This window comes from Hemiscyllium ocellatum, chromosome 39 (genome assembly GCF_020745735.1).
Source record: "Hemiscyllium ocellatum isolate sHemOce1 chromosome 39, sHemOce1.pat.X.cur, whole genome shotgun sequence".
Classification (NCBI taxonomy): Eukaryota; Metazoa; Chordata; class Chondrichthyes; order Orectolobiformes; family Hemiscylliidae; genus Hemiscyllium; species Hemiscyllium ocellatum.
Genome location: NC_083439.1, coordinates 19370561 through 19395167, shown reverse-complemented (window position 1 = coordinate 19395167; position 24607 = coordinate 19370561). Strand labels below are relative to the sequence as shown.

Here is a 24607-nt window from a genome sequence, read left to right as displayed (position 1 = left end):
TTTACTTGTGTGTGTATTAAATCAAGAGAACTGTATGTTCTGTACATTTTTCTCTCTGATATAACGCTGAAATGAGGGGACAAACCGAGACCCGCTTGGCTAAGTTCACGTTCCTCAAATCGAGCCATTAGCTCAATCTGTGTGGCACTTTCACTGTTATCAGGGACAAGGAACCTTTTCCCCAGCCCCAGTGAGAGCAATTGGCCAATCAGGCAGTGGGTAGCTCTCCCACAGAGAGCTGAGAAAGCAGGCAACCTGCAATGGAGCTAGACACTTATGGTGGTAAGCTCTGGGTTTCCCCAGGCCAGCCTGCTAGGCTGGTAATGAGAGCGAAGGACTGGGTTCAAGGTCAGGGCGGGTACAGGCTGTGGGAAAGCCTCCTTTGGGCACAGGGTGCTTAAGCAGCAGGTACTTCAAGCCCACCAACTCCCACAGCTAGCTGGACTACACCTCCTCCCACCCTCCCTCCTGTAAAATTGCCAGCTCCTGCTCCCAGGAGAACCAGTTCCACCATAGAACATCTTAGATGGCCTCCTTCTTCAAAGACCACAATTTCCCCTTCCACGTGGTCTACAATGCCCTCCAGCGGATCTCTGCCACCTCCTATACCTCCTCCCGTGAGCTCCACCCCTCCAATCGCAACAAGGGCAGAATCCCGCCCCCCCTCCCCCCGGCCCTCACCCTCAACCCCACCAACCTCTGGATACAATGCATCATCCTCAGCCATTTCCGCCCCTACAAACACACCCCACCACCAGAGACATATTTCCCTCCCCACCTCCATCTGCATTCCACAGAGACCATTTCCTCCACAGCTCCCTTGTTCTGTCCATGCCCCCCACACTCCCTTCCCAGCACCTTCCCCTGCCACAGTAAGAAACTTGTGCCCACACCTCCCCCCTCACCTCCATTTAAGACCCCAAAGGATCCTTCCACATCCAACAGAGACTTTCCTGCACCTCCACACAAGTCATCTACTGTGTCTGTTGTTTTTATGTGATCTCCTGTACACTAGGGAGACAGACACCAACTTTTGGAACGCTTCAGAGAACATCTCCAGGACACATGCACTGAACAACCCCACCGCCCTGTGGCTGAATACTTCAGCTCCCCCTCCCACTCCGTCAAGAGCTAGCAAGTCCTGGGCCTCCTCCACCGCAAATCCAAGCCCCCACCCAACGGCTGGAGGAAGAATGCTTCATTTTCTGCCTTGGGACCCTTCAACCACACAGGATCAATGTGGATTTCACCAGTTTCCTCATCTCCCCTCCCCCACCTTATCTCAGATCCAATCCTCCAACTCGGCACTGCCCTCTTGAACTGTCCTACCTGTCCATCTTCCTTCCCACTTATCCACTCCACCCTCCCCTCCGTCTTATCAACATCACCCCCCCCCCCCACCTTCCTTTACCTATTGCACTCCCAGCTACCTTCCCCCCAGCCTCACCTCCCTCCCATTTGTCTCTCAGCCCCCTTGGGCCTCCCCCACAGTCCTGATGAAGAGCTTATGCTTGAAACATTGACTCTCCTGCTCTTTGGATGCTGCCTATCCAGCCCCACACTTTTTGACTCTGATCTCTAGCATCTGCAGTCCTCCTTTACTCCCTTCCAGCAGTCAACAATAAAGGCCTTGTTACTTGAAAAAGGAACCCTGTACCCCTGGTAAATTCAATTGAGGATGGGAGATAGACCTTTAAGTGGCTATGAATTGGTCTGCTCTGATCTGGTGACTTTGACACGTTCCCCATTGCTGGTGGGGTGACACTGGCAGTAAGTAGGTGACAGGAGTGTTGCCAGTACAATGGGACCTGATTTTATGCCCTCTCCACCCACGTGCCAACCAACAATAATGGGAGGAGCATCCCACTTCCAGCCATGTTATGTAGCATTAACCTGTAAAACAGAATATGAATGCAAGACACTTAAAAAAAATCTCCTGATATTTCTGACACATAACATTGTCAGGGCACTAGCAAAGATAAGATTAGCCTTTTGACCACTGAGCTTAAACTGCTGACAAAACAACCTTATTGAGGTACTTCTCAAAGAATCAGAGTTTTTTTGGCACGCAGTTCCCAGATCCAAAATACTTGGGGGTTAAAGAAAAACGGTGGGTGTGGCAGTGTTTAAAACCTCTTTGAACTAAAGAAATTGAGAATTAGCAGACTGGGTGGAAAAAAAATTGAAGTTAAAATAATAAAAATGAGACATGGAGAAGGAGCAGATGAATCGAAATGTTTTCAAGTGGAATTTCTGTTCATTGCTTTATTTCTGAAGCCGATGAAATGAGGTTTGCTCCAGGTATTGATTCAATAAGTACCTGAGGTGTCAAATGGGTAGAACAATGAGATTTACTAGGTTCAGTTTATTACGAAACTCCATCTCGATATGAAATTTCTGACATGGTTGAAATGGTTGAAGTGTTTTAAAATTAGACAGAAAAGATCAGTTTTTACATTAAGATTTGAAGAAGGCAAATTCAGCCTTGCATAACAGATGAAAAAAACATTTTTCCAACATGTTATCTTCTTCAGTTTCTTCAGACAATTCTGATTTTTATCAACGAGCGTAAAGAACCATTTCATAAGATTCTGTTCTCTGGTGAAGCATCAGGAACGATTTCCATGTGGCACATTCCTGATGTTCCAATGGCCAACCGTGATGGTTCCCCTCAAGGTAAAAGTGAATTTTGCCAGAACCTAATTTTCTGATTGATTTTCTTTCATCGACGAGGAAAAGAAAATCAAACTAAATGCGTGAAAATCCAATAATAATAGTAATACCATCCTCTAAGCTAGAAATATAAAAGTATTTTCACATTTTTCTGGTAATTGGTTTTATCTCTGTAGTTATACATGCTGATATATAATGTGGAAACTTGCCTATGTTGAATTCATTCAAGTTTCAAAATTTGCCAGGTCTCTTCCATTCTTTTTTTATTTTGCTGCTTGAAATTGTGCTTTGTATTTAGGGTCATAATCATAAAGTCATCGAGATGTACAGCATGGAAACAGACCCTTTGGTTCAACCTGTCCATGCCGACCAGATATCCCAACCCAATCTAGTCCCACCTGCCAGTACCCGGCCCATATCCCTCCAAATCCTTCCTATTCATATACCCATCCAAATGCCTTTTAAATGTGGCAGTTGTACCAGCCTTCACCACTTCCTATGGCAGCTCATTCCATACATGTACCACCCTCTGTGTGAAAAAAGTGCCCCTTAGATCTCTTTTATATCTTTCCCCTCTCACCCTAAACCTATGCCCTCTAGTTCTGGACTCCCCAACCCCAGAGAAAAGACTTTGTCTATTTATTCTATCCATGCCCCTCATAATTTTATAAACCTCTATAAGGTCATCCCTCAGCCTCCGACGCTCCAGGGAAAAACGCCCCAGCCTATTCAGCCTCTCCCTATAGCTCAAATCCTCCAACCCTGGCAACATCTTTGTAAATCTTTTCTGAACCCTTTGAAGTTTCACAACGTCTTTCTGATAGGAAGGAGTCCAGAATTGCATGCAATATTCCAACAGTGGCATAACCAATGTCCTGTACAGCCACAACATGACCTCCCAACTCCTGAATAAGTCCTGCTAAGATTTGCTTTCCCAAAACGCAGCACCTCACATTTATCTGTATTAAACTCCATCTGCCACTCCTCAACCCAGTAACCTTCTTCGCTGTCCACTACCCCTCCAATTTTGGTGTCTTCTACAAACTTACTAGCTGTACCTCTTATGCTCGCATCCAAATCATTTATGTAAATGACAAAATGTAGAGGACCCAGCACTGATCCTTGTGGCACTCCACTGGTCACAGGCCTCCAGTCAGAAAAACAACCCTCCACCATCACCCTCTGCCTTCTACCTCTGAGCCAGTTCTGTATCCAAATGGTTAGTTCTCCCTGTATTCCATGAGATATAACCTGAATTTATCGTTTGTTTTATTCGTTCATGAGACATGGCATTGCTGGCCAGGTCAGCATTTATTGCCTATCCCTAATTCCCAGAGGACTGTTAAGAGTCAATCACTCTGCTGTGGGTCTGGAGTCACATGTAGACCAGACCATTTGGATAGCAGATTTCCTTCCCTAAAGGACATTAATGAACCAGACTGGTCTTTCTGACAATCAACAATAGTTTCACGCCATCATTAGATCTTTAATTCCAAATTTTGCTTTGTTGAAATAAAAATTCCACCATTGTGGGATTTGAGCACATAGTGAGAGGACAGGTAGTCAATATGCTGGAGATCAAGTGAACTGAAGGACCTTCTTTTACCTGTACATTTCTTATGTTAAACTTCAGAAATTCAGATAGCTACGACATTGAGTCTTCAAGAAGCATTTGAGCAACATAAGATCTTGACGGAAGAAATAACTGGCCAGCTTGGTGTACTCCCAAATGGAATCCAAACTGGTTTGATTACCGCTAGTGTCTATATTCCCAATCTCGATAACCTGGTTTATGGATGTGAAAATGGGAGAATTATAATTACCCTTGGCTTGCATGCTGCCCGGGCTCAACTCCTGGTGGAACACTCCTTGTTGAAAGGTATTGATCTTGTTACAAATGTTATAGCTTTTTTAAAACACTCACTGTCCAAGAATCCAAATGACCCAACTGATGTATTCATTTATTTGTGGCTATTGTGGCTGAAAGCCTTCTACATTTGAATTGCACCTTGGTTTTAGGTTCCTTATAGCTTCACACATATTTATTCCCCCACCACCTTCACTCTCCAGCCTCATCTCTAATAGATAGTGGAAATTGCCATTTAATTACAACAGGGCAGGAAGTAAAATAGTGTAAAGACAAATATGTGGTAAATAATATCATAAACTTTGTCTGTAACTGTATTTGAGAAACCGAAAGGCTTTGTGTGTTGAGACAATATCTCTCACCCTTGTCCTGTGAAACCCCAGGCAGACATTGAGAAAAGCTAATGATAGGTAATGGTGCTTCCCTGGTATATTTGACTTCTCCACCAGTTAACTAGATTTGTGAGGAAAGTAACACAAAATAACTATTTTGTGTTAATAAATGAAACCAGAAAATAGTGGAAATCCTTCTGAGTTTACAAAATGAAGCTTAGTCACATAACAAGTCTAAAAAGATTAGAAAATGTCAACCTCAATTTATCTTCAGCCATTGTCCTAGGGAGTGTCGCTGGCTTTTGCAAGATCAGCTCAGAAATGAAGAAGTTGGATTTTCTGCTCAAAATGAAAGTCAGTCAACAGCAAACTACTCATCAAATTATGATGGGTTTCTATCCCCAAACATTACAACAGCACCAAGCACACATTGTATTTATATAGCACCTTCAATGGAATAACCTATGTCAGGATGTTCCATGGAATTGTCATAAAGCAAAATTTGGCACTAATTGACTAAAAGATAGGCTAGGGGAGAAAGTGAGGTCTGCAGATGCTGGAGATCAGAGCTGAAAATGTGTTGCTGGAAAAGCGCAGCATCCAAGGAACAGGAGATTCGACGTTTCGGGCATAAGCTCTTCTTCAGGAATCCTGAAGAAGGGCTTATGCCCGAAATGTCAAATCTCCTGTTCCGTTAAAGATAGGCTAGGTGGCCAAATCTTGATTGATGTGGTAGGTTTTAAACAGCTTCCTACAGGAGGCAAGTAAGGTTGAGAGGTGTCAATGGTTTAGGAGGGAATTCCAGAATTTAGAACTTTAGTCACTAAAGATATCATCACCAATGTGGAGACATTAAAATTGTGGATTCTCAAGAGACCAGAATTAGATAGGTGCATATATCTCAAAGGACTAGAAAAGATTACGGAAATAGGGAGGGATGAGGCTCGACAGGAATTTTAAAAATGATAGCTTTTAAAATATTGACTTGCTGTGAAAAATCACATGTTCAGACAGACAGATAAGCAGATAATTTCCAGTTTTATCTTCCATTAGCTGTACAAACCGAAAGTTTAAATACTCATCAATAGGTTACTTGCAAATTGAGAGGAAAATTTCATGAATTCAGAACTCCATGTGCTCAGCAGGTGTTATTTTCACATGTTATTATCGTTAAGATGTTTAATGTCTTCAAGCAAGCTTTCCTGTATATTTATTGTTAGCTAAGGGTTTAAGATAATTCAAACTCGGCAAGCATGAATTGAATCTGAATTCATGAGCCGATTTCAATATTTCTGAGTACATTATAATTAATGCCTGAATCTACAGTTTACTGAGATAGCTGACCTGATTTCCTTTTAGATATGTATTTTGTTGACGAGCTGGTGTTTGTTTTTGCGGAACGATGAAGTAAAAATGTGTCATGCGATTGGCGAATCTCCCATTCGTTCCAAATCTAATAAACGGTTTGCCATGTCACATTGTTTCTAATGGGTGGGCATGTGGCAGATCACTCAGGAAGTTCAAGTTTCGGTGGCAACATGTACGTTGTAGGCTGGGTCCGTGAACAGGGATGGTAGAGGCTCAAATTTCTTTCAGTCACGTAGTTAAGACCATAAGAAACAGGAGTGGAAGTAGGGCCATTCGGCCCATCGAGTTCACTCCGCCATTCAATCAAGGCTGATGGACATTTCAATGCCACTTACCCGCACTCTCCCTGTCTCCCTTAATTCCTTGCGAGATTAAGAATTTATCAATCTCTGCCTTGAAGACATTTAACATCATGGCCTCCTCTGCGCCCCATGGCAATGAATTCCACAGGCCTATCACTCTCGCTGACATGTGTTGGAAGGAATCGATGCTCAGCCTGTTAGTTACTTTATGGACACAGCTCCCTTGATCATCAAGACCTTGGCTTGATTTTGAATCCAAAGCTTCCTGGTCCAGAGACAGGGATGCTACCCACTTCAGCATAAGGCCTCCTTTTTCTTAATACAGTATTACAAAATCCGAATTTGAGGCAAGGCAGATTTAGTTAGATAAAATGAATTGTTATGACTCATTAATTGGATAACTTAAGAGTAAGGTTAAACAGGCAGGAGAGCTTCTATTACTTGATAAGTATGTTGTCACTGAGGTGGTGAATCGAGAGAGGCTCTCTATACTTGTAGTGTTTGATTTTGTGAATGAATCCAAGTTGAATAAAGATGGACTCTGCCTCTATTCCTGATGAAGGGTTTTTGCCCGAAACGTTGATTTTCCTCCTCCTCAGATGCTACCTGAACTTCTGTTCTTTTCCAGCACCACTCTAATCCAGAATCTGGTTTCCAGCATCTGCAGTCATTGTTTTTACCTTGTTGAAAGCATACCCAATATTTATTAATTTATTCATTCATGGGATGTGGGCCTCGCTGGCTCTCCAGCATTTATTGCACATCCCTAATTACCCTTAGTGATAAACCATATTCTTGACCTGCTGAGGTCGGGACTATGGTGTAAATACATCCATAATGCTGTTAGGAACAAAGGAACAATGATAGTGAAGGGACGACGATGAACAATAAAATCATAAGGATCATAGGAAACCCACCCACAGGTTTGTGTTAAGCTGAGCTCCGAGGTAGCTAAGGAAGTCCTGTGTAACCCAATTTGCTTACAAATGTGTTCTGTGTCAAAAAAAATGAAAACACAGTGATGCAGGAAATATGTGAAATGTCTTTATTTTTTTTCAATTTGTTCACACCTTACAATGGCCTGACCTTGGACAGCAAAAGACATTGAAAAACATTGGGACTTAACTCAGGAAAAACTCAGTAATCTTTTTCTACTTATTGTGTTATCTCCAGATGAGTTACAGTCAGATATGTTTTCCATGTTTTCACACTTCAGTGCAAAATCTTGGATCATGTCTATAGCCTTTGCGAAACAGCATGTGAGTGGGTGGGCTTTCATCAGACTCTTCGGGGTGATCATCTTCCTTTATTTCTGTTGCTGCATTTTGTTAGCACTTCTGATCCATGCCTCAGTGTGAACATTTTGATATTCATAAAGGTACTACACTAGACACGTCAGATCCCAGCCTGACAGTTAACAACAGCATAGAAGTTTATTACACAAACGAACAAATAAAACAAATAAAGCCACCTCAGTATCTTTGACATGAAAAGCAATTTCAAAATGCACATCAAAACTGTTTCCCAACACTATCTCTTACACAGTCTCAAATTCAGAGTAGAATTACCAGGTATCTCAACTCTGCAAGATTCAACTTAACCAACTCATTCCAAGTTGTCTCTTGCAGACTGTGGTAACAGGGTCAATGAGTGTTTTCCTAATCTGCTTCCATGAACTTTTCACAGATTTGCAAGCCTGAACTTTCTCATTTCTAGTGTTCTGCAGATTTCTAACCAAATCTCTTGTTTAAAAATTTCATAAGCTGATGTAATGTATTCTCTGAACTGGCCTGAATCCTTTTAAACTGGCTTCCAAACCCAACACAGCTGTCCTCTGAGCTGAATTACAGTTCCAACTGCATTTATAAAGAAGACTTGAGTTATTTTAGAGAGAACAAGGCAAGTTGTTTAATATTTGAATAGGAGTTAGAGAAGGGGTTTGCAAATAAAAAACAACTTGGCAACAGTTCCTGTTTCTGCAATGCCTATTATATACAGAACCTCAATGAAAGTACTCAAAAAATAAAGAAGACTTGCTCTGAACTGAAAACAAAGTGAATGGCCTTACATGTTTACTGTACCTGTCATAAACAGCATAATATTAACAACTTTCTATTAACACCACAGCAGGTTACAACCAGCTGCTCTCTGACACAGACTGGATTAGGTCACTGTTCCAGAAGGATTCTCTCATCCTTGTTTATTTTAAAGAAAACCTTTCACAAAAGTAAAAATAAACTATGCCACTTTTGGATGTAGGTTTGCTCGCTGAGCTGAAAGGTTCATTTCTAGACATTTTGTTACCTTACGAGGTAACATCTTCAGTGGACCTCATGCGAAGCAATGCTGAAAATTCCTGTTTTTTATTTATAGGTTTGAGCAAACCTACATCCAAAACCTCAACCTGAGCAACAAATCTTCTCAAAACTTGCTGAAACCATGTTACTATTTTGAAATCCAATCCCCACAAATGATATTTTATATCCAGCTTTCATTTCACCTCTCAAAAGAAGCAGCAATGTTTTGATGCTGTACATGTTTATATCAGTGATATACTCCTTTATTTCTTCACTTTCCATTATTATATTGTTAAACATGAGAGGGAAAAGTCATGAAAACAGTCTTGTTTTATCCATGTTAAAAGTATCTCTTGATGCATACTCTCTCAGGAAGTGGGTGAGACCATTCTGCAACCATTGTTGTAAACTTTCCTGTGACTTCATGCTGTAATGTAGCCTAATACTGCACAGATTGGTTAGTGCAGTTTTATGCTGGAGGGCTGAGAGAAAGATGGAAGGGGTGTGAAGTTGGGGGAAAGGTAGCTGAGGATGCGATAGGCAGACGAAGGTGGGGGAGAAGGTGATAGGTCAGAGAGGACGGTGGAGTGGATGGATGGGAAAGGTGATGGACAGTTCAAGAGGTGGTGTCAAGTTGGACGCTTGGGACTGGGATAATGAGGGGGGAGGGGAAATGAGGAAACTGATGAAATCCTCATTGATCCCTTATGGTTGCAGGGTCCCAAGGCGGAATATGAGGCGTTCTTCTTCCATGAGTCGGGTGGTTAGGGTTTGGTGATGGAGGAGGCTCAGGACCTGCATGTCCTTGATGGAGTGGGAAGGGGAGTTGAAATGTTCAGCCATGGGGAGGTGGGTTTAGTTGGTACGGGTGTCCCAGTGATGTTCTCTGAAATGATCCACAAGTTGGCGCCCTGTCTCCCCAATGTAGAGGGACCACATCGGGTGCAACAGATACAGTAGATGACATTGGTGGAGGTACAGCTCCTGTCCCCCTTAGTCCAGGAACTCCCCACCTATGTTCAGGATACCAGCCTTGCCCTTCACCTCCTCCAAGACTTTAGTTTCTCCAAAATCCAACACCTTATCTTCATCAAGGACTTCCAGTCCCTGTACACATTGATCTGCCATGACGAAGGTCTCCAAGCCCTCCATTTCTTCCTCTCAAGCCGTTCCAATCAGTACCCTTCCACTGACACTCTCATCCGCCTGGCTAAACTGGTCCTCACCCTCAAAACCTTCTCCTTCCAATCCTTCCACTTGCTCCAAACCAAAGGGGTAGCCATGAGCACCCACATGGGCCCCAGCTATGCCTGCCTCTTTGTTCGAATCATGGAACAGTCCACCTTCTGGTAAACACCCCCTACCTGTTCCTCCGCTACATTGATGACTGTACCGGCGCCACTTTGTGCTCCCACGAGGAGGTTGACCAGTTCATCAACTTCAGTAACACCTTTCATCCTGACCTCAAATTCACATGGACCATCTTGGACACCTCCCTCCCCTTTCTGGACTTCTCCATCACTGTCTCCAGCGACCAACTAATCACGGACATCTACTACAAGCCCACCGACTCCCACTGCTACCTATTCCATACCTCCTCCCACCCTACCGCCTGTAAAAATGCCATCCCTTATTCCCAATTCCTTCAACTTCACTTCTTCTATTCCCAGGATGATCAATTCCACCTTAGAAAATCCCAGATGGCCTCCTTCTACAAAGATTGCAATTTCCCCTCCCATGTGGTTGACAATGCCCTCCAGTGTATCTCCTCCACTTCGCGCATGTCCGCCCTCAAACCCAACCCTCCCAATGCAACAAGAACAGAACCCCCAGTCCTCACTTCCCACCCCACCAACCTCCACATACACTTCATTATCCTCCGCCATTTCCAGATGGACCCTACCGCCAGAGACGTAATTCCCTCCCCATCCATATCAGTGTTCCGGAGAAAGCATTCCCTCTGCGACTCCCTCATCGGATCCACACCTGCACCAGCCCACACCCCACTCCTAGCACCTATCCCTGCCACCAGAGGAAGTGCAAAACCTGTGCCTGCACCTCCCCCTTCATCCAAGGCCTCCAAGGATCCTTCCACATCTGACAGAAATTCAACTGCATCTCTACCAATGTCATCTACTGTATTGGTTGCACCCAATGTGGTCTCCTCTACATCGGGGAGACAGGACACCTACTTGCGGATCGTTTCAGAGAACATTTCTGGGACACCCACACCAACTAACCCCACCGCCCCGTGGCTGAACATTTCAACTCCCCCTCCCACTCCGCCAAGGACGTGCAAGTCCTGGGCTCCTCCATCGCCAAACCCTAACCATCCGACACCCGGAGAAAGAGCGCCTCACATTCCACCTTGTGACCCTGCAACCACAAGGGATCAAGGTGGATTTCACTAGTTTCCTCATTTCCCCTCCCCCCACATTATCCCAGTCCCAAACCTCCAACTCGGCACTGCCCTCTTGACCTGTCTATCACCTTTCCCACTTATCCACTCCACCATTCTCTCCAACCTATCACCCTCTCCCCAACCTTTGTCTGCCTATCGCATTCTCAGCTATCTTTCTCCCCAACCCCACCCCCTCCCATTTATTTCTCAGACCCCTGGCCCACAAGCATAATTTCTGATGAAGGGCTTATGGCCGAAAACGTCAATTCTCTTGCTCCTTGGATGCTGCCTGACCTGCTGTGTGTTTCTAGCACCACACTCTCGACCCCACAACTCCTACTTGACAGTATACCATTGTCCCACCACCTTTGGCAGGTATGCTTTGATGATGAGATAGGGAAGGTGATAGTGGTTTCTGAGATACAGTCATATTCATGGAATTGGACCTTATGGACAATGTCAAGCTGTTGGCTAATCTAAGGAACACTGCTTCCAATTTAGATACAAGAAGGTATTTGCAAGTTGAAAGGGCTAGGTTTCCAGAGCCAAGGTAATTCCTTCCTTTTGGCTTTGCAGTGGTTTTAATACTGCTGTGTGGATTGCGAGACCATTCCAGAGGGCATTTTGAAATCAGCCACATTACTATGGGGCTGGAGTCACATGTCAGCCAGCTGAGTTAAGAATGGCAGATTTCCTTCCCTGAAGGACGTGAACGCAGATGGGTTTCACAACATTTGGTGTGTGGTCTCAATTAGACTCACTTTTCATTGCAGATGTGTTCACTGAATTTAAATTTCACCATCTGGCAATGTGGGATTGAAACCTATGTCCCAAGAACATTAGCCTGGATTACTGGACTAGTAATATTGCAACGATACTACTCCCTCCCATTTTGATGCCATTAAATCTGGGGGTGTTTAAAAAGCAGAGTGAGAGGAGCACAGGCATCTTGGAGGATTGAGGGGCCAGAGTAGGTTATCGAGCCAAGATCAGTTAGAGGTCAATAAGTTTCTTACAAATTTCAAGTGAAGGATGAGGTGCCCAATTTTATTTCTCTCCATTTTCTAGAGGTGAGAGAAATGTAACATTTAAGAAGCATTTGGATGAGTATATGAATAGGAAGGGTTTGGAGGGATATGGGCCGGATGCTGGCAGGTGGGACTAGACTGGGTTGGGATATCTGGTCGGCATGGATGGGTTGGACCGAAGGGTCTGTTTCCATGCTGTACATCTCTATGACTCTATGACTCTATGTGACTGTCCTTGACATCAAGGTAGTATTTGACGGAGTCTGGGACCAAAAATTCCCAGTAAAATGATCAATGAGTAAGTTTTTCAATGGTGGAAGTGATGCCAGGTGTAGGGGTAGTTGTGTGAGGCTACTGCAGCCACAAGGATCTCTGTGTATGTGTTCTCAAAGGCAGTATCTAACCATCTCCAGCTGCTACATCAATGACCTTCCCTCTTTTCTGAAACCAGACATGAGACTGTCCACTGATGGTTACACACAAAGGCCAGCTCCATTCATTATTCCTCAGATAATAAAGAATTTTATGCCATGTGCATCATGATCTGAAAAAGTATCTGTTGGTTAATGGCAAGAATAAGCATATTTCCCACTCGCTTGACACTCACTGGCATCACCAAGTCCCTCACCACCAATATCCAGGGGTATCTGTTCACTACCTGCCACCACTCTGTACAATAGCTGGGAAAGGCTTCATATTCTGTCTCAAGTGGCCTACCTCTTGACTGTTCAAACCTACAAGGCCCAAGTGAGGAGTATGATGGAACAGTCTCCAGTTTGCTGGGTGTTACCTACTACAATGACATTCAAGAAGCTCAACACCATCCAGGATGAAGGAGCCCACGAGATAGACATGCCAAACACCAGATTCAAGATGCACTTCTCCAGAGCTGGTGTATTGTTGATCACATTGTATATTGCCTATAACATGCATTGTAGCAAGACACCATTGTAGGTAGCATCGACCAAACCTAAAATGCCTACTTGCTATATCTTTATTTACCACTAGTACCAGCACATGGTATTCCAGTTTGGATTGTTCACTGCCACCGGTCCTCCTCCTTTCTCTGTGCTGAGTCTAGGTCCTATCTAAGTATCAGTGGAGGCAAATAGTCCATTGGTGAGTCTGAACACAAGAGGTGCTTGCCTTGCATAATAAAGTAGATTGGTTGCATGATAGTGATAAATAGAGTTTACATTAACTTGCTCGGTATAATCACTAAGGATGCTTGGGGACTATATGAAACATATCATCTCCCTTTGGGAACCTGTACTGAACTCTTTAATGTCCACTCACAGACTGTAGCGTCTTTGAAATGGTTGACGCTCAAATTTAACTCTTTCCAAACTATTAACTTGCACAAAGCCACTGTGTAAAAGGCAGTTAGGACACATGAATTTCACCATTTCTAAGTTTCTTTCCAACTCGCACACCAATTTGTCTTGGACTTCTATCACTGTTCCTTCATTGTGGTTGGATCAAATTCATGCATCTATATATCTGGCACCACGAGGGATCACTTTCACCAAATTGATACAATGGTTCAAGAATGTCCCAAGAATGAATAAAAGGCTACACTTAGGGGCACAAGGCGTTAACTTAATTTAACAGTACTAGCAATGCCTTTTTCACTCTTCTATGTACCATGGGATCTGTTAAATGAATTTTCCTCATGTTGTCAAGAACAAAAGGATATATGTTTGCAGGCTGCACATTGTTAGTTGCTAGAGGGAGCTATAATGTGGATACTTTGATGTTATTTGTAGCTTGCAACAGTACTGAAAAAAAATCCCCTAGAAATAGTGAACATAATAATGCCAATTAGATTTCACCTAGTAAAATGGTGATTTTTAATCCCCCTCCCATGCAATTTTAAGATGTTGACCTGGAGCTGTCAGGTGAGGTGTCTGCAAAGTGTCTGCTTTGGTACAAAGGGCTTTGTTTGAAACATTGAAAATCCAATTCTAAGATTAAAAGGCATTTGTTCTTTCAGCCTGGTTACCCCACAGGATTCTGGTGGGTCACTGTGCTAAAGTCACCTGTCTCCTCCACCCATGCAATAAATCTGCGACCTTTGACACCAGCTGGTTGGTCTCTGGGGACGAGGATTCGAATGTGATCTGGTGGAATATGTTCAAAGGAGAAGTTCTGCACAAATTTGTGTTGCATGCAGGCCCAGTACTGAACCTGTCAGTATGTCCAGAAGACTGTGGTGTAAGTACTGATAAAAACAGAAGTAAATAAATATTCCCACACTGTAGACTCGACTGAATTATGACATATTGGGACAATAATAAACCATTGATTTACTGATGATAAAATCATGATATTGATGTTGATATAAAAATGTTGTATGTTAAGCATTTTTATTACTGTATTTAACATTTTAATAGGTTTTAAATGGATGTAATGTGCATTGTAATGGTGTGTATACAATCATTTCTTTGCTAGATGTACTCATTGGAAAGCACATCAATATATTTGCTGGCGCAGTGCCTAACATAACTAAGGCTTTGTGTCCCAGAGCAGAATTCTGCACAGGGCTCACAATCACGGTTACGATAACTATAATCATTTCCCTCTCTGCAGTACCAAGCTGTGCCAATTACAAATACATTCTATAATGGCATAAGGAAGCAGCTATTTCATTTTCTGTGCAAGATTTCAGTCACGGCACGGTAGGGGAGTTATAATTGGCAGCAGCACATCTGGGTCAAAGAAACAAAAACAGCAGGGTCCCGGATTCTAATTGTTATCCAGCTGCCAGTGCTGGACATGTCTCTCATTGGGTGAGGGCAGGAGCGACTCCATTGTGACAACAAAATGCTAACACTATGCATTTTTAGGACTTTGCATGAAGATTCAGTCATTTGGGAGTGAGGGATTTGAGGATGACTGCTGGTTTTGAACCATGCCTAACCCAGGCGACGATGGTTTGGGAGAGGGAGGGAAGAGGGGGTTATTAAGGGCTTCTGTGAATTTTTATTGTTGATGAAAATGCTACTGGAACTGAACCAGGTTCTTTGCTCTTTGCTGCTGCTTGTTTAGTTTTGCACTTGTCAAAGAGCAACGATTGGAACATAAAACAAAGAACTGCAGATGCTGAACATCTGACACATTATCACGAATTACTGGAGTAACTCAGCAGGTCTGACAACATCTGTGGAGAGAAAGTAGTTACATGGAGTAGAGTCCAGTGACCCTTCTTCAGAACTGGACTAATCAGAAGATCTGAAGAAGGGTCACTGGACTCGAAACATCAGAGCTGAAAATGTGTTGCTGGAAAAGCGCAGCAGGTCAGGCAGCATCCAAGGAACAGGAAACTCGACGTTTCGGGCATAAGCCCTTGACTCGAAACATCAACTCTGTATCTCTCTTCTCGAATGTGGGTAGACCTGTTGGGTTTCTCAGGCAAATTCTGGGTTTTTAAAAATTCATCCATGGAACGAGAGTGTCTCTGGCTAGGCCAGCACTTATTGCCCATCCCTAATTGCCCAGAGGGCAGTTAATAGTCAACCACATTACTGTGGGTTTGGAGTCACATATAGGCAAGACCAGGTAAGGATGGCAGATTCCTTCCTTAAAGGATCAGATGGGTTTTTCCTGACAATTGTCAATGGATTCATGGTCGTCATTTGACTTTTAATTTTAGATTTTTTAAAGCTTAAATTTAAAGTCTACCATCTGCTGTGGCAGGATGTGAGACCAGGTGACCAGAACATTACCTGGGTCATTGGATAAATAGTCCAGTGATAATGCCCCATACCATTCTGATGTTCTGTTTCTAAGAGATGTGCAATTCAATGTTTCTTTGCATTCCCCCACAATTAAGATATGAACATGTGATTCTTTTTGACATTTACTTCATAGAGACTAAACATGTCACTCATTTTATTTCATTAGCCAGAGATACACCAGTGCATTTGCTGTTTAGCAAATGATAATTCTGTCACATTGTTGAGTCTTCAATACCGAACATGCTTGATGCATGCAAGAAAACATCTTTCACCAGTGAAGATAATAAAATGGCGTCCAGCAGAAGACCTCCTTGTAGTTGGATGTGATGATGGAGCAGCATATGTTTGGGACGTTGAGACTGGTATGCAAAAATCTCCTGAATCCTATTGAGGCTTTCCACAAACTCTTCTGCTGAATTTTGCTTAGCACAAGTGATCGATTTCTTATACATTCTGCAGATAAATTTGCATCAGAATGTTTGAAATTTAGTCTTGCGTGCTGACAATACTAATGATTCTATTACAAAGAGTAAGTATAATAAAAACACCAGGTAACTTTACACACATTAACATTCTAATCCTGTGACATAGATTTCTGGCCTTTGTTCAACAACATCAATTTGAATTGAATACAAACAGTGAAGTTCTCCAAAGTGCTTTGCAGGAACATTTTTCCACCAAAACTGGGCACTGAGCCATATAAGAAGATATAATTAATGCTGACTAAAGATTTGGCCAAGGGATAGGTTTTAAGAAATATTTCAGTGTTGCCGAGAGCTTAGAGAGGCAGGGGGTTTTAGAGAACGAGTTTGAGTGTAGGCGGCTGCTGATGGCGTGGCACTAAAATGGCGTGGTACAAGAGACTGCAACTGTAAACTGTCAATCTGCAAAGTTTGGAGGAAGTTACAGAGATGAGAAGGTGTTTGGGCCATGGAAAGATTTCACACATATTTTGGTAATCTTACAACTGAGGTGCTATTTGCAATCACTTTCATAATGATCATTATGCGTGATACAGATGCAGATACGTCCTGGCAAGAATATAAATTGATGTGGAACTCACCCCCATTTGTCTGAAGATTAAAGCTAAGACTTGAAATCTTACTCCCTAATATCATGGAAACAGGGTAAATCAGCATGCAAATGTTTAAATTTCAGGGATATACAATTCATCTTGTATCATGAGTCGCAGTCTGATTCATTTACGCATGTTAGATGTTAAATATATTCAAACACAGACCCTGCACATTGTAAGGAAAAGCATTTGTCTATACATTGCACCTTTGTCATTGAGGAAAAGCTTGTAGAGCACTCAGTCCACAAGCATTGGCCTCATTGTGATTTTGTTTTGATGTCCTTGACTAAACCGTACTATAAAGTTGCATTTTGTATCTTTAAGCAGCTTCATTCAGTTCACAGCCCTTCTCAAGAGTGTCAGCTTGGTCTTTATATTGTTCCCCAGCTGTTACTCTGTTAGCTGCAGGGAATTGACAAATAAACCTGTGCTTGCAATTGCCAGGCTGAAATCTCTGTGGGCGTGTCGTACTAACAATATTCTAGATATCTTGCTGTGATTCTTTTAGTCTGAGTGCAAATTGCATTTTGCCATTCTGCTCATTTGTTTCTCCAAATTATTTCAACTCAAGTTGCAGTAAGTTGTGTCTCTTGACATTCAATGGCGTTGTCATTAATGACATTCTGGAGGTTACCATTGACCAGAAACTTAATAGAACTGTGGCCACAATAATACTGTATCTATGAGTGTGGGTCAGGGTATGGGAAATCTGTTGTAGTTAACTCACCTCCTAACTCTGCACTGCCCCACCCCCACCCTTGATTAGAGGGCCGATATCCATATCTTAAATGAGGCAGTAACAGACTTGCAGAGATTTACAAAGATTTTATTATAAATCGATACTTTAGCACTAACATCAGTATCCAATGTTCACTTCTGGGACCATTTCCCTGGAGTCCAGAGCTAAGTTCTCCAGTGGGGAAGAACCCAGCTCGTATTTGTTAAACCGACCTGATTGACAATATTGTGACACACACTGGCAAGTGGGACGGAAACCCAAAGAAGCCAGCTTTTAAAAAAAACTTTATTTTTAGATCCCTCCTCCAATTAATTAAAATACCTAATTGACAAGTTACCAACCGGATGAAGGGCTTATGCTCAAAATGTCATCTCCCATGCTCCTTAGGTGCTGCCTGACTGGCTGTGCTTTTCCAGCACCATACTTTTTGACTCTGATCTCCAGTGTCTGCAGTCCTCACGATCTCCAAGTTACCAACTCTGCCCACCACAGGAGCATGGAGTGTTCTGAGGAGATAACGCACTCCAGCTCCCCAGAATCCAGCTCTCATTGTAGAAAAACCTTGATTATCTAAACAACGCGGGGCTGAGTATTTTGTTCAGATAATCGAATGTTCGGGTAACAGCTTAGCCAAGAATTGGGACCTTGTGATCTTCTTTGGATAATCTGAAATTCGGATAATCGACATTTGGATAATCGAGGTTCCTCTATATACACTGACACAACAATAATCCTATTATTTACTGACACCTATGAGACCAGGAGGGAGTCAGTTGATCAAATATTCCGGATAATAAAAAGGTCCACATAATCAATGTAAAAACACACAGTAAGTCACAGAAACGTAATGCAGAGGATATTCCGATCACTGTTATTATTTATCTACAACATAAATCACTTAAATAATAATGCAACTTTGCCTTAAATAAAACTTAGCAACAGAGAGCCTTCTCACTCGCAACCTTAACTGACCACTTGGATGTCATGGAGATCCCGATGATACAGTAAACTTCGGTTATTTGAAATTATTAGCGAGTTTTGTAGCTCAGGTTGAGGTTCTGGATGTAAGTTTGCTCGCTGAGCTGGAAGGTTCATTTTCAGGCGTTTCATCATCATACGAGGTAACATCTTCAGTGAGTCTCCGAATGAAGCACTGGTAGTGTAGCCCGCTTCCTATTTATATGTTTGAGTTTCCTTGTGTTGGTGATGTCATTTCCTGTGATGATATCATTTCTATGGTGATGTAATTGCCTGTTCCTTTTCTCAGGGGTGGTAAATGGGATCCAAGTCAATGTGTTTGTTGATATCAAATACAATTGTATGATAACAAATTGTACATTTGTTGATGTACAATTCATGTCTGATAACGCAGCCATGTACATTTTTAAATTAGATTATTTACAGTGTGGAAACAGGCCCTTCGGCCCAACAAGTCCACACCGACCCGCTGAAGCGCAACCCACCCAGACCCATTCCCCTACATTTACCCCTTCACCTAACACTAAGGGCAATTTAGCATGGCCAATTCACCTAATGTGCACATTTTCGGATTGTGGGAGGAAACCAGAGCAAACTCACGCAGACACGGCAAGAATGTGCAAACTCCACACAGAGAGTCGCCTGAGGCGGGAATAGAACCCGGGTCTCTGGTGCTGTGAGGCAGCAGGGCTAACCACTGTGCCATGTTTGGATGAAAATGGGTTGTGACACACATGTGTCTGTGTGAGAGAGATTGCCCTTGGGTTAAAAGGATACCAAATGTTTGTGCATATTCATGTGTGGGAGAGATAGGGAAGATGTACTTGCATTTCCCCTGTGGGAGAGTCTAGGACCAGAGGGTATAATCTCAGAATAAGAGAGATGAGAATTCAGAGGGTAGTGAATCTGTGGAATTTATTACCACAGAGCGCTATAGAGGCCGGGTGATTATGTATATTCACGGGTGAGTAAGACAGGTTTTTAATCTGTAAGGGAATCAAGGATTATGGGGAAAGGGCAGGAAAGTGGAGTTGAGGATTATCAGATCAGCCTTGAATCCATTGAATGGCACAGTAAACTCAGTGGGCTGAATGGCAAATGTCTGTTCCACGTTTATGATCTAATGGTGAAGATGGGCGCGCATGTAAGTGTGGCCAATGCAAGTCTATGGGAGTATGTGGTAAAGACCTTGAACATAGTTGAAGGAAGGACAGAGAGTGGATGCATGAGGGAGAGTGGATGTGTTGTGAGCATGACAGTGAAACCAAAGAGGAACTATGTGGAAAAGGCCTAGAGAGGGAAAACATGTAAATGTGCCTGAAAGGGATACAGCTCACTATATTGTAAGAACAGATAAACTGCAGGAGAAATGTACGTAATGAGGGAGAACAGGATAGAGACCTTTTTTAAAAAAGAAATGAATTTTATGTTTTAAATTCCTAGGTTCTATCTCCTTCAGTCAGAATAATATTGAAGTTGCTTTCTGGCTGGTTTCTATAGCAACCAGTCATATAGTCACCATCTACAAAGCTTACTGTATGGATTTTTGATAAAGGAGGCATCTGCTAAGAAGTCTGATGGTTGTTACTGTAACTAAATGGTAAATTTGAAAGAGGCAAATTATAGTTACTTTTATTAGTAAAAATCCATTTTAAATTGAAACCAAGATACCAAATTCTCCATGTTATAATTTCTACATTCTGCTGTTGGTCAATGTGGATTAGTTGAGCTAAATTGTTTGTTTCTGTGCTCTTCTATGTAAAATGCTAACGTTGTTATAAAGAAAGGACTGCATTTACATAGCACCTTTCTTAATCAAGGGGTGTTTAAAGCCAATGAAATATTCCTGAAGTGTAGACACTGTGGTACTGTAGCAAACATGGCAACCAATTAGCAAAATTCCCAATAAACTGCAATATGTCAATGGCCTGATAATTGTTTTCAAGCATTTTGATTTAAGGATAAACATTGGTTAGAAAACCAGGGCTAAATATTCTTCAAAATAATGTCCTGGGATCTTTTACATCCACTGAGAGGGCAGACAGAGGCTTCAGTTTAATGTCTCATCTGAAGACATTCTCAAGCAGTACTGTGAGAGAATTTCTGGTTTAAATATATGAAATTAGTTTTCCAATTAAGGAACTATTTTAAACAAACGAGTCAAATATTAGTCTGGAAATTTTTCTGCCAGCAATCACTAAATGATTTTCCATTTTTATCTGTAATATAAATTGTTCTGTTTCTCATTTCTCCCAAGGATTTTTCTATTCCTTCAAAAATCAATCTTATTTTACTTTGAAAGCATGCTGCAGTCTGAATATGGCCTGTTCTTGCAGGTCTCTGACAGTTTTAAACCCAGGGTTATAAAATTGCATTGCTCTTTGACACAAAATGTCATGGAAACTAACTCAGGCTTCAGGTCAATGGAAGTGTGCAGCTGCTATGCTCCCTTGTGCTGGTGCAAGACCAGAATATGTCACGCCTAATGCTTCACTTTTGTTTAGGCGTCCAAAAATGTTGCTGTGTGGGTTAAAAATGAAAGGCTGCTTCTACCCTGAGTTTATCTTTGTAAAAACCAGCAGACCCTAAATTAGTTGACATTGTACCCTACCCCTCTCTCCTATGTTCTCTCCACCCCCTCATATGTCCTGAACACTCGCTCTCTCGTCCTGTCCCTTTGCATCTGGTTGATGCACCTTTTCATCTGGTTCACAAATATGAACAATCTCTCTCTCTGTCTTACACATTTAACTTTCAGCTTGCTGACAGAGAATACCATTGCAAAGTTCCCCAATGTGGCAGGTTATATGTGTTAGAGCATGAACAGATTGAGATCGCCAGCCTCACAAACTACTAAATCAATGTTCACTCTTGTCTCTTCTCTTGACATTGCTTCTGTGAACAGTTGTCCATGGTAATACATAGGCAACTTTAAGACTGTTAAATCTTTGTTAATGAAGACTTTGTGGAAATGGTGCATTGATAGTTGGTAGTTGGTAGTAACTTCACTCACAGTGTATTAACTTCCCTCAAGGGCAGGCAGCTATTGCTTCATGATGATGCAGAACTCCATTGCTAAATTTGCAATTCCACTTAAATCAGCTTGTGTTGCAGCCCAGGAGGAGAGTAGTGGCTACTGGAGAGATTAGTGGGTGGTATGGTGGCCCAGTGGTTAGCACTGCTGACTCCTAGCTGTCTGGTTTTGATTCCACCCTCAGGCAGTTGTTTATGTGAAGTTTGCACATGCTCCATGTCCATGTGGGTTTCCTCTGGGTGCTCCAGTCTGTTCCCTCAGTACAAAGATGTCCAGGCAAGGTGGATTGGCCATGGGAAATGCAGGGGCTAGGGCAGGTGGAGTGAGTCTGGATAGGATGTTCTATGGAGGGTCAGTGTGGACTCGATGGGCTGAACAGTCTTCTTCTGCACTGTAGGCTATTCTAGCACTGCTTCACTTGTTCATTGAGACATTGAATGTAATATTCTCTGCTTCTAACAAACAGGTGCAACTACTTGGGACACTGTGGATGGCTTTTTTCTCAGTTATTGTTAAAGTGTAAACTCATTGGCATCCAGACCACAATGGCCAGGAATGCATCATTGCATACTGCCTTCCAGTCCGCGCCTCATCAATTACGTAGTTGGGGAATTTTGGGGCAAGTGAAGCACTGACTGTCCGCCCTCTGCTGCCATATTTCAAGCCCAGGTGTGCGTCACTTCAGGTGCCTGAAGGCTGCAACTACCCTTTCAAATGGTAGTGCTCCACCCTGAAAAACGTCTTGGAGAAAAATCCTTCCTGCCCATTGCACATCCTACTGATTCACTCAGCTCCTCTCCTGCTCACACACAACCACCAACTGCTCTAACATCTGCTTCCATCATTCTCATTCCCTCCTTTTGTCTCATGACAGGAAAAGGTAACCATTCCCCTAGAGTGATGATCCTACAGCAACCTGACTGATAAATCTGTAATCCCTGCATGTGTCTTGCAGGGCTGACCATGGTCCAGTGGAAGCATACAGATCTCTGGACTCTGCTCAGACCAAGCCCCTGCCTGACCATTGCCAACCTCCTGTGGTGTAAGTGGATGTGTCCCTTAACTGACTGTGACAGTAACTTCCTGTCTGACTGTAGTCCTCCCACCAGCCCACTAAGGAGTGCTCCCCTTTGTTTTTTAGACATGGCCATTTGTTTGAAGCATGTGCTTGTTTGAAGCAACATCTCTATCTCCGATCCGATTGACAGATGGACTGGTCAGGGAGCACTGCTTGCCTGCCTCTCCCTCCTGATTTAAACACCATTGCCAGCTAGAGAAATTGGCAAGGCCTGCCCATAACTGCCCAGCATGCCATGAAGGCAATGTGACCCACACAGACTGAACCAGCTGCAAGTCGGTGCTGAAGTGAGCGTGTGCTGAGAAAGTGATGTGACCCAGAGGCTGGCAGTCTCTGAGTAAACCTAAAGCAAATGTGTCCTAAGAAAGCAAGCTGAGAGCCAGAAGGTGCATTTGTCCCTGACAGCACAAAAGCATCCCTGTGGCAGTGTACGAGACCCCGGTCTGTTCCTATGCACCAAGCACCCTGGCAGAAACACACAAGTCGTAGGAATCCTTGAGTTCCACAGAAAGAGCTGAAGTTCTGAAGTGGTGTCTGTGTTAGTCCGAGCAGCAGCAGGCATGGTAATGTGTTAAAGCTTCTGATGCCCCCAACTTATGAAGTTGAAGAGTTGAGAAGGTGATGAGTGTTCTTCTGAAGGAGAAGTTCTGTGATGATCAGGACTGGAGTTTGGTGAATTGCAGCTGCTTGGTATCCCCTCTTATCGACATGCCAGCAATTAATGAAAGGGAGGAGAATTGGAAGTGATGTAGAACTGAGATGAGTAATTGCATGGAAGTAGGATAATCGACACTCAATGGCGAGATCCTCAAGCTTGAGGGGAATATCTGGAAAATTTTTCTTAATGTTCTGAATGCGATTTCTTTCATTCTTGATGTAGTTTTGCATCTTTCTTGCCATTACCCACATAGGAGGGGGACAATGTGCTCCATGTCTCTTATTGCTTCCTTTAACTGCTTGTACCAACTTCGAGTGGAAGCTGATAACAGTCATCTTCATTACCTAACTCTGCATATTTCAAATCAACCTCCTTGTGTGAATATTCCTGGTTCAGCAGGCAGACAAACACTCACATAGCCCCCCCCCCCACCCCCCATCCCCCCATCCCACAATGCATTTCCTGCCCCCTTTACCAATGTTACTCTTTAGTCCTGACTTACCCTTCTACCTGAAGGAAAATGTCCAAATCCTGCAACATGCACTAGGCCACATTTCTGCAGCTGCTTTTCACAATCTTTGCTTGCTGAGTGCTTACCTTTGCACAGTCTTTGTCTTATTTATACCCATTTGTGTATTCATTTTGATGATTACATTTTCAAAGGTATTAGATCCTGTAGCATGACTTTTAAAAGGAGAGCAAGCAATTCTCCCGTGTCCAAGCCAGCATCTCCTTCAGTCAGCAGAACGGAGAACAAATTAACTGGCCATGGATTCGTGCTGATGGAGGATGATCGTTGTGGCTGTCGACGTAACAATGGTCGCTGCTCTCCAAAGGCAATTTGCCTTCTGTAGACTGGAGCAAAGATAAATGAATGTCGTTGTCACCTTTGTTGGCATCAGCAGTCATTGTGGAAGGTTGTCGTTTATTTCAGATCTTGTTAGAGCAGAAAACATGGGTCATTGCCTCCTGAGACGTTGTGCCTGATTGTGGTCATTGTCAATAATAAACGTCATGCCTTTGGTTGTAATGGATTATGG

The 24607-nt window shown here is 42.9% G+C and overlaps 1 protein-coding gene across 4 annotated transcripts in view; it reads left to right on the top strand.

Moving 5' to 3' along the window:
• Positions 1-24607, top strand: part of LOC132834289 (WD repeat-containing protein 72-like) — a 314345-nt gene that overhangs the window by 64828 nt on the left and 224910 nt on the right. For all 4 annotated transcript variants that reach the window (XM_060853013.1, XM_060853011.1, XM_060853010.1 and 1 more), the window contains 4 exons: positions 2535-2676; positions 4307-4552; positions 14262-14482; positions 16172-16367. In XM_060853013.1, coding sequence (XP_060708996.1) covers positions 2535-2676; positions 4307-4552; positions 14262-14482; positions 16172-16367 — 805 coding nt within the window. The remainder of the gene's footprint in view (positions 1-2534; positions 2677-4306; positions 4553-14261; positions 14483-16171; positions 16368-24607) is intronic.